At 38.9% G+C, this 16,125-nt stretch overlaps 1 protein-coding gene across 4 annotated transcripts in view; it reads left to right on the top strand.

Annotated features, from left to right (window-relative positions):
• The window catches only part of LOC122719971 (protein split ends-like), a 320,147-nt gene that overhangs the window by 115,283 nt on the left and 188,739 nt on the right, over positions 1-16,125 (top strand). The window contains exon 1 of one of the 4 annotated variants that reach the window (XM_043946296.1): positions 4,275-4,351. The exons of the other annotated variants lie outside the window; for them this stretch is intronic. Within the exon in view, the coding sequence (XP_043802231.1) occupies positions 4,317-4,351 (35 nt within the window). The 5' untranslated portion in view covers positions 4,275-4,316. Of the gene's footprint in view, positions 1-4,274; positions 4,352-16,125 lie in introns of those variants that run through there. 4 annotated transcript variants of the gene reach the window in all.

Consider the following 16,125-nt stretch of genomic DNA (forward strand, 5'->3'; position numbering starts at 1 on the left):
CACGCCGCGGTTTGAATATTCAATGGTTTCGCGGGTGGAAGGGTTTCGAAAAGACCGCGAGAATGAGGGCGAGAGGGAGGGGAGGTCGAGGAAATCCAGAGAAGGAGGAGGAGGAGGAGGGATAAGTCGGCTAGAATCTGGTGTACATCCCCGTTTAGCAATTAGCATCTTGTATCTCGAAGCCGGGAGTTTCCTCCGCGATGGAGCCGTGGCAAGAAGAAAACGGGGGTTGAGCTTCGCTCAACCCTCTCTCTTTCTCTCTTCGTGCCACCGAATATCGTTAGCCTCTGCGAATTTAATTCGGTGCTCGTAATTTAGCTCGCATTAACGATGCTCCGCGCTTCGAAATTCCGCCGCGATTAATTTCCAGTCGAACTTCGTTCCCCTCGAGAGAAACCGAGTTCCTGTTTCTTTGTTGATCTCCGCGGTTAACCCCCTTTGCTTTGTTTTCCACCGATTCGATTCCGGCGAATCGAGACAGTGACATCGAGAGTGGAAGAGGAACTCGGCTGGGGAGGAAAAAAGTAATACTAATAAAAATGAAAAATTATTATTAAATACTCCAATAGTTGAAGAATCGGGGGATGAAGAGGAACTCGTGGAACTTGTTTTTAAATTGATTGGCGAGAAGCAACGTTAAATAACAAATTATTCCATATCTTGTTTGTTTCGAACAATCTGACGAGGATGACTGAAAAGGGTATGGAAGGGGATAAACAAATAAGGGAAGGAGAGGAAACGCGTGATTTTATTCCCCCCCGTTGGCGAAAAAATTCGGGAACGGAAATAAATCCTAGTCTTTTCTTTCGCGAAAACGTGTAACGAGAATGCGGGAGAACTCGTTACTCACCCCCTCTCCCCAGCCGCCATTTTTCTTCACGGTTTGACACCTCGACGAAATAACGCGGATAGATTGACATTTGACTCGTCGCGCAGAATCGATTTCGCGGTTTTGAAACTACCCCGCTCTTTTTCCCCTGCACAGAGACACATCGGTGGTTAGGAATCCTCCGAGTTTCGAATCATCGATTTCCACGACCCCTTCTCGTCCATCCACGAATTCCGACTTACACGTGTCGATTTCGCGCGCGTGCTCGAGAGACATACGCGTATTCGCCCAATGTGTGCGATCTGTGTACGTACACACGGCACGTGAATCAGGTATCCGATGTGATTTAATCACATCGCTTTGTCTGGACGAAGCTGTTTCCGCTATCGAATTATCCGATAGTTGCGTATCACATTGTAATTGATTGTTGCCATGCATTTGTACGCCGTTTGTGTCCGATTGTTTATCGCGCATACACCAGTATCAACTTCTTCTCTTTAACTTTCCCGTTAAAGGATATAAAAATAAAATCGCGTTTTTGCGTCAAGTGAGTGTATTATTAAATCGTTGCACGCGAAATTGGGTAATTTCAATGATATTTGTTACATTTGCCAATTTGCAATTGAAATATCATTTCATCAATTTTCTTCTTTTCTTCGCAAATCTTGTGTACTATAATTGAACTATAATTCAATTAATAACGCGTAGAAAATTATTCTTTCGAATCATCTAATTAAAGTAACGACTCTAATCTTTAAAGTTCTCAGAATTTCAGCAAAGAATTTGATTATATACAACAATTTAATAATAATTTCGACGTGTGTTAATCTTAAAATCATCAACATATAATTTCATCGAGAATAACATCGTCAAAAAATTAATCCTTTGTTGACTCGGCAACGAAAACAATGAATAATGGATACGGATTTAGCTGAATGAATATATTTTGTTATACGTAATTGCGCGTATCTGTTTACAAAACATTTGAAGTATATGTAAAAAAAAAAAAAAAAAATAGGTACCAATTACGAAATACGCGCTGTTGCTGGCAACATTCAATAATAAAACCAGATATAAAATTTCACTGAAAAGTTTAAATTCTATAACATCCTTAATCCAAACCACAACGCGCGTTTTCCCCGATGAAATCCACTTTCAAAATTCTCCCCGTTCGAAAAATTATCGATGTGTATTAGTCAAGAAAAGAAATAAGTCCCGAAAACGTAATCCAAAGGAATGCGAAACGCGAGATATCGCAGATAATCGAATCGTCGAGCCGTCGTTCGATCACCGGCGCGAAACGATACGGAGATGTACGATACACAAAATCGGTCCACGGTTCCGTGACGTTGAAAGCACACGCACCAAAGTCTCTTTTAGCGGGTGCTTTCAACGCTTTTCCCGCCAAGCCTCGTTCCGCCTCGTTCAAATATTAAAATAAGCGGGCGGGAGAAGCGGAAACACGCGTTGGCTTACAAAAGAGATTTTCCACTTTCCCGCTCGAAAGTAGAGAGAGAGAGAGAGAGAGAGAGAGAAAGGGGTGGAAAGATGAAGGGTGGAACGTTCTTTTCGCCTCCAAGACGAAACAAATTTGCAAACGAGAGAGACATCTCGATCTCCTCCGCCGGTATTCGAAAATATTCGAAAGGGAATTATTTATTTGGATGTGGAAATTTCGATGCGTGCGTAGAGGGATAATGGATTACGCAACTCTTTTTTTTTTTTTTTTGGAAAGGAAAAATTTCAACGTTTCTAATCATTCATCCGTTTCGGAATGTACTTTCGGAAATTTGTTGTTTATAACAGATATAAATGATACGATCATCGAAAAATAAATGATCGCCGTGTAATCTCGATACGTTGCGTCTTAACCGAATATACCTTCGTAACCTAAATATAAATCGAAGAAACGCGTGTTTATTACCATTAGACCGCTGATACTTGTACGCATCTACGTATCAACGCATCAAATACATTATTCGGGATGCGCAATTGTGACGAGTAAAGCGAATCCTCGAATTTTGATTTTCCACGAGATCCATTTACTTCTCGAATTGAAATTTTGTCGATATGGGGCGAAACGTAAATTCGAATATTTTCTCGAACAGGTTTATTTGGGGGGGGAGGGGAAAAGATACGTCTCCTTTACGACGCTGCGCAACTACTTTGATTCTATTTTAATACCTCGGACGATCAACACCGCGGTTTACGTCATTTTATATTTGACTTGCTGATTCGTGGAATAACGCGATTCCGCGAATCGGCAACATTTTTAGAATATCGACGAGCGGATGACGCGTGGGAATGCCAATTCTCTTCGCCTTTCGCCCTCTTAGGGAAGATGGAGGAGAAGGGCGAGGGGCAAGTTTGGATTAGCTCGGCGATATTCGAGCATGGCAGGTGTAATCGAATTTTGAATGAATCGTAACGGGGAGGGAAAACGCGCGTTTCCAATCGGTTTGATTTATTCTTGTAGGATGAGTAAATGGAATATGCCATCGGGTTGGCGTGCGATTATTTTTCTTTCTCGCGAAAGAGAGGAAATTTATCGCTTCGTAAGAAAAAAATTATATTGTATCGGTATTCCGAGAATTTCTTAGCGAGAATATAAATGTTTTCACAGTTCAAACTTCTTTTTCTTCTTCTTCTTCTTCTTCTTCTTCTTCTTATTTTCTAATGTCACGAATCGATCGAATTATCGAATGATAATTAATATATTTATATCATATAAATGTATAATTGTACATAAATATATAATTCAATCGGTATGCAATACTCTAAATGTTAATATCAAAATAAGATACATATTTAATTATATCCTGCATACCGAAATCAATTGTTCTATCCAACCGTACCGTACTTTATCATTATTTATTCACTCTTAATTAACAATACAATATAAAACATTATCCATCATTCATACATCATAAATTTGTCAATAAATTTAATCGAAGCGCGCTCGAAAAGAGAAAAGAAAGAGAGAAAAAAAAATAGAAAAGGAAGTAAACGAAGAGATATCCTTCTTTGAAATCGCGACACAAAAATATAAATATAATATAAGTATACACGAAATCGTAATCTCGACGCGAGTAATCTCCCTAGTCAATTTTTCTCGTCGCGGGATTGCGCACCTCGCATTGTCGTACGCACGTTGAAAAGACACGAGGAGAACGCATTCACCGTGTTTATCGGTGCAACAAATCAACTCTCATTTGAGAAATGGATCGTCGCACCGATGTGCTCACCACGATTCTCGCTCTTTCTTCCCATGCGTATGGATAATATTAAAAATATCACTGGAGCGCGTATATGCGAGCGTGTCTGATTTGTTCGTGTGTTGCGCGTACAAGTGCGTTCGAGAGAGAAAGAGAGAGAGAGAGAAAGAGAGAGAAACGCTCGTACGGATAGAGTCATTTCATCGTTACTTTTCTTTTGTGTGTTGCAGGTACGTTGAGGGCATTTCTCAGCGGCACACCACCGCTCCTATATGCTGGCCGATCGTGCTATTCTCACTGCGATCACGTATGTATCTTTGCACGTGTACAGCGTGTCGATATTAATAATGAATGAAGCTGTTGCATATACGGCTCGTCTCGTTCGCTCGAAATTCGCGCATGATTCTCTCTCTCTCTCTCTCTCTCTTTCTCTCCAATCTTTCTCTCCTTCCTATCCGCCCGATTATTATGTGCATATTTCATTTCTTTTCCATAGTCTGCCCGTCTGGAAAAATATCGTTCCCAGGCTGGAACACCGCTCGAATAACGCAATTACAGCTATTGATACGATTTTCTCTTTCGTATTTCCTTGTATTTCCTTTTTCTTTTTTTTTTTTTTTTTTTTTTTTTTCTTTTGCTTCAATTTGCTTCTTTTTTTAGTTTTTTTCTTTCTCATCGCGTATTCTCATCGGATGCCTTCTCGTTACTTTTACTCGAATGTCGTAGGTGTTGATGGCGGTTTTACGTTACGTGTTTCGTTTTCGAGAATTTTTAAGAGGGCGAAGGGAATCTAATTTTAATCGCGATAGGAAACCGGTGGACGATAGATCGAACGTGGTTTCTTCGCCTTTTAAAAATTCCCGAATCGGAGTGAAACGGTTTTATAACGGAACTGAAACTGGATGAATACGTCGTTTCGTTGGAAAAGAAAAAAAAATGAGTAGAATTTATCTGGGTGAGATTAATTTTTACCTTCCAGAATTCTGAAAAACTATTCAAACATTTCAAACGTTAATCGTTGATTCTCTCTCCAAGCTTAGAATTTTATTTATATCCCAAAATTAGAATAATCATTTTCAAATTATTAAAAAAAAAAAAAAAAAAAAGAACGTTCAGATAGGAGTAAAAAAAAAAGAGAAAAGACAAATAAAATTTACCATCTCCACGCGCAAATTTTCACAATGAATTAACATTTCTTATCGATGAGCCTTCTCCCCTTCCCCCACGAAAGATTAGTATAAATAATAGAAATCGCGCGAGGCGGAAAAAATGCATATCGCGGCGTTTTCACGGGAAATTTGCATTCGGTGCGTAAAATTTCCCCCTCGTGGCACTCGACTCCGCTCAATTCGATTCCCTTATCAGTTTGATCCCCTATTTTCGCGACGCGGAAAATCAAGGTGAAACGAGAACGTGGCGAGGGTGGATCGTGGCACGATGATTTATAAAACGTATAAACGTGGAAACAGTCGTTGCGCTGGAGGAGGGATCGAGGAGGGAAAGAAGATTGTATGTGTCGCGTTTCATCTACTGCTCCTTCGTTTTTTTCCCAAAAAAAAAAAAAGAAAAAATTTAGAGATATTTTTACTGGCTCGAGCTCGGCAATATCTGTGACAAAATCCCCCTGTTCTTGTCCGCCCATTTTCGCAGAGATACGTTAAATAAATCGTCTGCGAATAGAGGCAGGTTAAATTTTGAATTGGAATTGGTGAGAATCTGCTTTGTGATTCGAAAGGGATTGATCCAATTTTTGTCGTTGAGATTGAGATATTGAGAGTCTCAGACGAGAAGAGTAAAGTTTAAAATTACTCGATATAATTACTTTACTAGGAAATATATGATAAAAGATTGTATAGGCTAGAAATAAATTTGCCTCAATTTAGAGAAATTTAAATAGAAGAAACAAATCGATCTATCACAAGCTTCTCCTCCAAATTACAAATTTATAATTGTGATAAAGAGTGGCACATAAATTCAGGAAAAATTTACCTGAAAGTTGCACAATACAAGTTAGCGCAGGATTAACTGATGAATAAAATATTTGCTGTGTACGCAAGTGATTTACACAAGAATTCGTGGAACGGAATACGATCAAGAAAACTTGACAGGGTAACGAAAAGTCGAGCGATAAATTGGTATTGAGAACCAGAATTGAACAGACTGTTGAACGAAACAAGAGGAAACGGACATCGACTATCAATCACCGTCATCCGACTAAACATAAAACGTCAGACGTTTCCCTAAGAAGAAAGCTGGAAGAAAAATCTCATCCCCTCTCATCTTTCTTTTCCGAAACCGATTCGGCCGTCGTCGTATCGCTCGAAACATTTGTTTATCCTCCCTACAGCTCGAGCACATAGCTGTAAACACTTAAATCGTGCGAGCAAACAGGCGAAACAAAAACATCATCCCTTCGGTGTTATCCGAGGGATGATCAAAGCGCGTCTCCACCATCGCGAACCTCTTCAGAAATCGCTTTTATCTCTCCTCCTCTCGGCCGAATCGACGAATCGTCGTGTATTTGTCGTGTCCCCTTTGTCCACGAAGAAGAAGAAGAAGAAGAAGAGGAAGAGGAAGAGGAAGAGGAAGAGGAAGAAGAAATGGCTTCCAGAGGTTGCGACGCCATCGTGGTTTCAAGGTGGACGATTCAAGGCTTCGATTCTCCGCGACGAGGGATGAAAGTGGACTCGATCTGATGGGGGTGTCTTCTCTGTTTTTCTGTTTACGCGCCACGAGGATCGCTCGTGAGGAGATCGAGAAGGGGGACGCTGGGCTTGATATCTAACCGTATATCCGCTCTGGTAAATAGCAGGGTTATCTCCACCCCCTCTGCCGGCGTTTTGTTGGCACCGGTTGCCGCTCGTTGCCGTTGATCACCAAAGCGCAACTGCTCTTTTGTCGCTTCCGTTCCTCGTCTACGATTTTCCACACAATCGTCGGGACACTCGACGATTCTCATCTTGTTTCTAGATGAGATTTTCAGATTAAATTTTCTACGATTTCTTTCCTCTTTCTTTCCTCTTTTGAATTTAAATCATCTTAGAATTGTTGCTTGGCTAGTGATTAGAATTAGAAGGAAAGGAGATGGAAAATGATCAAGATGTAAATCAGCGAAAAGAATGTGAAAAATGAATTCGAAACTTTTGAGAGATGTTAAATTCAAAAGTTAAAGAGGATAAAGTTGATTCTAGATATTGAAATTAATATCAAATCCTTTTTTGCGATCATTGGTGCGTGGTACGAGGAAACAGGCGATTAAAAAAGTTAGCACGCCATCGAGAAGGATAATCCAAAGGTCTTCTCCATGATAGAACGCTAAGTGCATTTGGCCAGGTTCCAGTCGAACGACGACTTGCGCGGCTTTCCAGGATGTGAAATCACCGTGGTACACCCCCGTCTACCCACCCACCTGTCTCTTTTTTCCTTCGATCCCTCCGGCACGTCTGCCACGGTCCTTCCAACGTCCAATCCTACAACTTTTCCTGAAGCTTTTTCACCCGTTCTCTCTCTTTCTCTCGTCTCCTCGAATTCTCTTTTCCTCGCCATTCCTTGCTTCCTCGAGGGCGCACTCTCACGTTCCAAAGGATTTTCTTTCGAGACACCGAGTTGATTTGTTGTAAAAATCGTCTTATATTTATCAGATATAAACCGATCGTATCGTATTTCTTTGGTGAAATTTTCCTTTAAATCGAACGGTTTTCTTTTATTAAAATGCATGTTTTAATCCAAAAATCTTTTTTTTCTTTATCACATAATTGTGCGTAATCTAACGACGAGGGAAGATTGATTGGTAAAATCAAAATGGAATTTCGAGAAGGAGAAGATACAGAGAAGAACAGAAGAAGATAAACGAGTTAAATTTACATTTGATTGATCAGTGTATTAATTTTTTCTTCAAATCGAACGTTCTTTTCATTTCAACAAACATATAAGAATTCTGCTGACTTATTATTTCTTGTAAAATTAATTCCAACGAATATAAGTTCAACGATGATAAGTTTCCTTCTCTCCTCAAAAAAAAAAAAAAAAATTGGTAGTTGCCAAAGGATGGTAAGTTTGGATCAGAATAGAAGAAGAAGGTTCTCTTTTTCATTTCCGTGTTCCAAAGCTTTGTGACGAGAGGCACAGCTTTGTAAGAAGCACTCGAGCGACGGAACGTTAAGGGTCCACAGCATAGGGATGCGAAAAAGCTTGCTGAGACACATTAGTCTCGGCGGGGGTCAACGAGTGAAAATAAATGGCCCATTACTTCACCGAGAGCCAGCCTATACACTACAATGTCCCCCGCGTATCTCTCTCTCTCTCTCTTATTTCCATTTTATCCGTGCGTCTGTCCTCTTTCCTCTTTCGTTTCTTCGCTCTGCTGGAATATCTCACGGAGTAACGTGATATACACGTAACGATAGGCAAAGTTGAGAATAATAGAACGATAAAATATGAGGGAATACGAAACGATTGAATCTGTCACGCCATTATTATTATTATTATTATTATTATTATTATTATCGACTCTCTTCACTTCGTGGTGAATTTCGTTCATTCGACCGGTCGTTTCTCTTCCATTTTCATTTTCTTCGAGAAATAATCGTTGAGAAATAATTCACGGTTATTCCTATAGCGGGATATCGAGAATTTATCGAGAATAAACAAATTTTCTCCAAGGAATTTTTTTTAGAAATAACGTAGAGATTCTATTCAGAGGATATCGAGAAAGAGATTTTATATTTGAGAATACTTAAAGAAACTTGGAGGAAATAATTTATAGATTATCGAGAAAGAGTCGATATTTTTATTTGAGAATACGCGTGGAAAATGTTAAATGAAATTTTAATAAAGAAGAAGTTTTCGAATCATTACTTTCTGTTTAGCTATCTATCGCAAGCGTAATAGGTGTTCTTGCACGGTTAATAATATATACGTAATGGCATAAAAACTAAGAGCAATAAATAATTACCAGTCACGCGAGGAACACGTAATACTGTAATGCTACGAATGGATAAATTTATTTCTTGTTCTCGGTGAGTTAATTAATTATAGGGAACGTTCGTCCTTTGTTCTTTTACACGTTTCTGAAGAGGTTTCTCGTAAATGCAATTAATTATAGGTTCCTAGAATTCTTAAACAAATTAAACCGTGCTCTTGTAACGATGTTACTTTAAATGTAAATTTGTCCTCCTTTAACTTGTCTAAATTATTCTTTATCCGATGAATATTCCATTTTACCATGTCCTTTTAATATATTTAAGCGACATTTTTCTTCTTTTTCTTCTTCTTCTTCTTCTTCTTCTTGGGAAAAATTTTTTTTTAACTCCTCAGAGGAAACAATTTACAATTAATTTTAAATTATTTCGCTACGTAACACTCCCGTAGAAATTTCTTTCTTTTTTTCTTTCTTTTCTAAAATATAATTACATATAATTAATATAATAACGATAACTCAACAACTTGTTCAGTTTCATACACGCCCGACAGTGTGTAACAATTATTATCCTTACCTTCCCGTTTCTTGAATTTCTTCAACTTGAAACCTAAAGTCAGAATAAATTATTGTATTCCACTTTCTCCATTTAATAATACAGAAAAAAAAAAAATATCTATAAAATCTGAAATTATGTTTATAAAAAAAGAAATTTTTATCGCAATTTTGGAGTTTATTGGAAAATGAATTCCGATTCAAAGGAGTTAAATTAACACGTAACTTAGTCAGAAAATTTCCATGCTCGATCCTCGGCTTCCTCGGATTCCTCGAAAGGGAAGATCGTCGCGCACCTGGCTGGCCAGGCACCGGCTAAAAATCGACAAACTTGTCGTTTCGTCTTGCAGTGGCAGTGAAATTAATCGGCGAGACGGGTTGACGCGTGCCTGGAATCACTCTCGGGTACCTTTTTGCCCGAATGGGAACAGGTCGAACCAGGATCAAAAATCGTGGTCCCTATTCACGAGGATCCTTTCGAAGCTTGGGATCGGTCGAGGACAAAACTTCCACGTTTCTTTCCTTCCTCTTCTTTTTCCAACGAATACTTTTGGCACCAGGATCCTTTTTCGAGTCATTATTCGGTCGATTGACTGGGATTAATAGTGAAACGAAATGAATATCTTTTCTGATTTTGACAGATTTTGATCGAAAATCGAACGAGTTCTGTAAAGAAATTGTAGAAGAAAGATCTAATTTAAATGAAAATCGTTTTCTAAGAATTTTCAAATTACCAACGAACTCAATATTACTTCTTGAAATAATAAATAAAAGAGAGATTAAGCGTGAAAATTTTTTAATTTCGTTAATTAGGAGAGATGCGATTTTAAAATTCCTTCAAATTTTTATCTTTTTTTTTCCCCCTCCTCATTCGCCAAATTCTTATAAAAGATGGTGCAATCAGGCAAATTGATCGGCGATCGAAACTATCTAAGTAAACACGAGTACAATAATTTAAACCAATTTGCAAAAATTGTACCGTGCCGCAATAAAAAAAAAAAAAAAGAAAAAAAAAAAGAAAAAAAAACAAGTGGCGCAACCGATCCACTTAATTGAACGTTCTCCAGCGGATACCTGTTTCGTTAATTAAATACAACGACCGGATTGGTAAGATCGCCGATCGTTCGAAACCCGATGTACCAAATATTAAAACGCGTTCAGAAGAAGGAAGCAATCGGAGGAAGGTCCGCGCGTAATTTACTTTCTAATTAACGAAACTGCACTTTACTCCGTCTATTCGTTCAGCTCAGGCAAATACGTGCTCGCAACCCGTTTCCTATATTGCTAATTTAATTCGAAAACTGAATAAATTGTTCGGGGGAGGTCGCAGCGGAACGAAACATCGCTGCTGGAGATTAATTAATTAGACGGTCGATTTATCACCGTTGTGTTTCTGCAACAGGGGAGAAAAAGAAAAAAAAAAAAAAAAAAGAAGAAGAAGAACCGTAGTAGAGGAATTGCGAAAGAAGGGCGCTTGGTTAAATTAAAATGCATCCAATTGGTGAATTTTTATAGTTTCGCCTACTCGAACTTGTGAATTATTTATCATTTGACATATCTTTTTGGACGAAATTGAATTATTTATCGAAATGAATTGAATTTTCAGAGCAATATCTATTTTGCAGAAATATTTTTGTGAAAAATTTTCTATGAATTCGTCTCCCCAAATTCGACGATATTTCGAATTAAAAATTACAAAAGAGATTATTATTTAGATTCAACGAAATTGGGCAGGTAATTATTTCTTCCTCGCGTTCCTCGACGTTCTGAAAATTAAAATATTTATTAGAAGAAAGAAGAGGTTGGACGAGAGAGTAAAGGATACGCATCAGAAGTTGCACAATGCGCCAACACACCTGCATTCACTTCCTACAAGTGGCCATTAACACTTTGCAACACGTTTCGCATTACCGTTTGAGAAATTGAAAGGCTGGCCGAAGCGCAAATAAACTACCGTAGCCATTGATCTCTTCGATGATAATACTGGCAGCTTAAATGGAAAAGTCGAAAGGGGGATATCGGTCATCGTGTTATTACAGCAGCGCTTCCAACAACCATTCAAGCGTCCAAAATCCTCATCGTTAAACCATCTTATTCCTCATCGTTCAAATTACGCGATTTTCATCGTTGCCAGATTTGTTTAAACATTTTAACAAAGAGACTTTGTTTGTTGTGCGGATTTCGAAAGTTTCATCGAAGAGTGCAACGAATCTCCAGTCTTTGAAAATTACTTTCGCTCGTGAAACTCTTCTCTGCAAAGAAAAAAAAAAGTTACTTTCTTAGAACGGAAGAAATGTTTCGATCCCCAAATTGTGGAAAAACATAGAGAGGGAGAAATTGAACGGCCGGGCTTAATCACGTTACTCGCATTATGCGAGGTTTCTCCCCTCGTTGTCGCCACATCCCTCGGCCACTTGGAGTCAACGTGGCCGTCGTCGTTTGTATCGCGCCAACCTCGAGCGTCGCAATTGACGCCACAGTCGCGAATCGACCGACCTCCCTCCGTTTCCCCCTCCCTTCTTCTTCTTCTTTCTCTCTCTCTCTCTCTCTCCTCCTCTCCTCGATCGCTCTCGTTTCTTCCCTTTATCGCGGCGTTAATTTCATTCGGCCAGGTGCAGCGTTAACTTGGCCGACTCGGCCATTATAACCACCTCGAGCGAAACGGAGGGTGTGTTTTAATGAAAGATGTACGGGAGGAAAATTCGCGCGTGAAAATTTCTGGCAAGTGAAAAAAAGGATTTTGAGGGGAGGAAGGGTTCCTGGGGATTATTATTTAACAAGATGAGCATTGGGAAAATTTATTATTGATTCGTTCGAATTGTGGTGTATATTTCGAAGAGGTTTATCGATCTCTAATAATATTGTATTATGTAATTGATCGATGTGTCTTTTAATCAACAAGTTTATCAATATTACGAATATATCGGAGAAATGTGATTCAATGTACTTGGTGAATTGGAGCTTCGTAAATTTCGTTTATAAACGCAATTAACATTTACATTTGAAATTTAAGCTTCTTGTAAATAAAATCCGTTCGATAACCGCGTTCAACGATTTAATAATTTAATAATATATTTGATCGGAGAGACTTGAATGGTAAAGAATAAATAATAACAATACGATTTTAGATCATCGTTCCGGTGATTAAATTGTGGGCATTCGTGGAAGTTAGAGAACGAGTAGTAGTAACGAATTGAAATTAGTCAGATGGTGTGACTCGTCACGGTCTTCAAACGTGTACGCATTCTCATTAGATAAGACACGCCAGGTTGCATCCCTCGATGAAAGATATCGCGTCGGTTGACGTCGGTTCGGCTCGAAGAATTCGAACGTTTTGCTTTCGACCACGCTTCGTGCCAAGTTGTTGCAATACTAAGAAAACATTTACTTCTATATCTAAATCGTTGTAAGGATTCTTCTCCCAATCGAATAAATCGTCTCTAGCTCAACGAAAATAACATCGTAACGTTTAATTAGAAATTTAGAAGTAAATCAGATATTTTTTTATCAATCCTGTGTATCGATATCGTTTCCATCATATTTTCGTCCATTATTAACTCACTTTCTCTAGAATTAAAGACAGATATGAAAAATTTTTAAATTATTAACAAATTACATTTGTGATATATATATATATATATATATTATATATAAATTTCTAATCTATTCAAACTCTCTTCATCGAAACATCAGGGAAGAAGATAGAAGGAAATCCAAAAAGAATGTAAAATACTCGAACAAACATCTCCATATTCATGCTTGCTGATCGATCGCAACCGATCTTCCCCGAACCAGCAGGCAAAGCCAACACTCGAGTTGAGACGTCGACTCGAGAAAGAAACCTTCCCTCGGTTCTTGCATTCTCGTCGCAACGATCCCTCTGCTTAAGAAACGTCTTATCGAGCGCGACAAACGTCGTATCGGTATTGATCTTTTCCATCGATTTCACACGGCATTCCAAACACTGTGTGTCCCCCCCCTCTCCCCCCCTGGCGCGTATCGCGGCCGATCTGGCCTCGGCCAAGCCTTATCGCACCCTTTCGATGCCCCCTTTCGATCGCTCTTTTTATCAGCGCCACGAGGAAGAAACTCGCTTACGAGAATTACACCGTGGCTCGAGGGGAGAAGGAGGAGGAGGAGGAGGATGGAAAGAAGAGGGAGAAAAAAGAAGAGGAGAAAAGAAAGGGGGAAAAAAGAGGTTCACGAAGGAGCGTACATGCAAGTGGTAACGCTTCGTGCATGCCAATCGTAGGCCGTATATCTCGTGGTACTTAGGTCGATAGTATCTCGGTCGACAGAGGGCGCGCTTGTTCAGCTGCACCGGCCCAGGACTCGACTCGACTCGAACCTTCGAACAGGATGTTCGGCTTTATCCGTGTCCACGGTATCGTATCGCGAGATACAAATTGTGCTTTCAGCTTACGATGATCAACCGCCTCGCATCGTGATTCGAGCGTACGCTTGATTCTGGATTCTGTTATTATGTCCTTGAGAACAACGGAGCTCCAATATCTTTTCGTTTGATTGCGATTCGAGAAATTTGGAGTATCTAATTTGTTTGCGAGGTTCTGTTTCTAATCTGTGCATTGGATGAATTTGGCGAAGAAACGAAAAGGATCTCTTGATCGATCGATCGAGATTTTAGAAGATTGTGAATATGTGCTTCTGCGAAATTTTTTCTTTTTTCTTTTTTAGTGCTCAAAAGTATCCGTTTCTAATCGTCTTGGGTTAAATTTAATAATTTGAGAAATGAAGAGGGGATGGTAGAGGTCGATGAGAGAGAATTCTTCTGAGAATTGAGAATTTGGAATGTGAATTGAATTCAAGCGCTTGTAGCGCTTGAAAGTATGTATTTCTATTCGCTTTGGATGGAATTTAGTAATTTTGCGAGAAATGAAAGATGGATGATGGAGATTGAAGATCGTCCGGTTGAAATTGAATCTTCAGAATTTGAAGCATCGGTGCGTATGGTTTCGCGAAACTTTTCTATTTGAGGTAATCGAGTTCAAAAATATCCATTTCTGTTTGTATTGAATTTAATAATTTATCGATTTATCGATCGAAGAAATTGAATCGTGGAACATTTTTTTATTATATTTATCTCTAACGTTTCTTTCTTTTCACGATAAATTTTGTATCAATGTGAAATATATCATTGCGTTATAACGTTGATACAATTTCGCTTTTGATTTATTATATTCGCTACGCTTAACGTTGAAACGATCTACTTTTCTTCATTTTNTTTTTTTTTTTTTTCTTTTCTGCTTGCAATTCTTGCCCGCGCAAATATATTTCTTTCCTGATATCTTGTGAAAATATTTTTCATATTACGATATTTTATAGGAAAAGATAAATTCGAGGGAAAGTAAAACGCGCATGAAAGCCCGCAATAAAGAATGCAAAATATTGCATTCGTGTAAATTGTAACGATATATTGTAGAATGTTGTCGCGTATTTTACACAGTTTATTGTTTAATCTATTTATCACGCGCGTTTGTTCAATTTCATCTTTGTATCTGGATACGAGAAATATATAAAAAAAAGAATGCAAAAAGAAAACTTCTTCGACATTATCGAATCATTCTTAAATCATTCTCGTTCTTTCTCCCCAATTTTCAACAACGTTAAAAATTTCCAAATCATCTCGTTCAATTACCTCGAGATACACATGTAAAATAAATTAAAAATTAGCATATCTTTGAATTACCATATCTCATAAACGTGTAATTGCCCTAACATTATTAACAATAAGATACGAATCTAAAAAAAGACAATAGACGACGCATGTTTAAATATTCATGTCCTAATTACGTAATCAACAATTTTCATAATTTTCTTAATTCCTCGAAAAAAGAAATATATATATATATATATACATCCACGATATCGATAATTTACGACTTTATCTAAGAAAAAGAAAAAAAAAGAAAAAAGAAAGAAAATGCCTCTAAAAACGAGCGATTACCTCGAACGAGGAAACAAGATTACCGGCCGAGGTTTAATTAACGATTATAGATCTTTGGGATCATAACTCAAAGGTTGGAGCGACGAGTGTATCCGGTGCTCGCAGTTTCACCCCCTTTTCGAGCATGCGGTCACTTCAGTTTTCCAATCTCTCGATCCTCGTCCCCCTCGTGGCCGGTGTTCATCGCGGCCTCTTCTCGCGATGCCTTTCACGGTGCGGTTTCTGCCAGCAGAAAAACGAACGATCCGGGGATCGAGCGGACCGGTACCTCGCGGCTTCTTCTCACCGCAAATGCGCGCCACGGTCAACGCTGGGTCGGCGCTGATATATTAACCGAGAATCGGAGAGATTAAAAATGAATTTATTATCCTCGGTACGGAGCCGTGGAACAAGGGACTGGGGTGGGGAGGGGGGAGGGGGAGGGGGAAGGGGGGCTGGACTCCGTTCTTCTTCTCTTTCCACTCTCTTTGAAAGTGGCTCGCGTGTGAGTGGGTACAGTCGGCCGAGAAAGTCTTCCTCGCATCGCTCCCCATCGCCGATATATTTTTTCCAACGTTTCTGCGCAGAGAATTCGATAATTGAACGTGGAACAATTAATTCGCGAGGAAGAATATTTTTTTGTTTTTTTTTTTTTTTTTTTTTT

The sequence above is a fragment of the Apis laboriosa genome, unplaced genomic scaffold (genome assembly GCF_014066325.1).
Source record: "Apis laboriosa isolate Shangri-la unplaced genomic scaffold, ASM1406632v1 scaffold9_cov152, whole genome shotgun sequence".
Lineage (NCBI taxonomy): Eukaryota > Metazoa > Arthropoda > Insecta > Hymenoptera > Apidae > Apis > Apis laboriosa.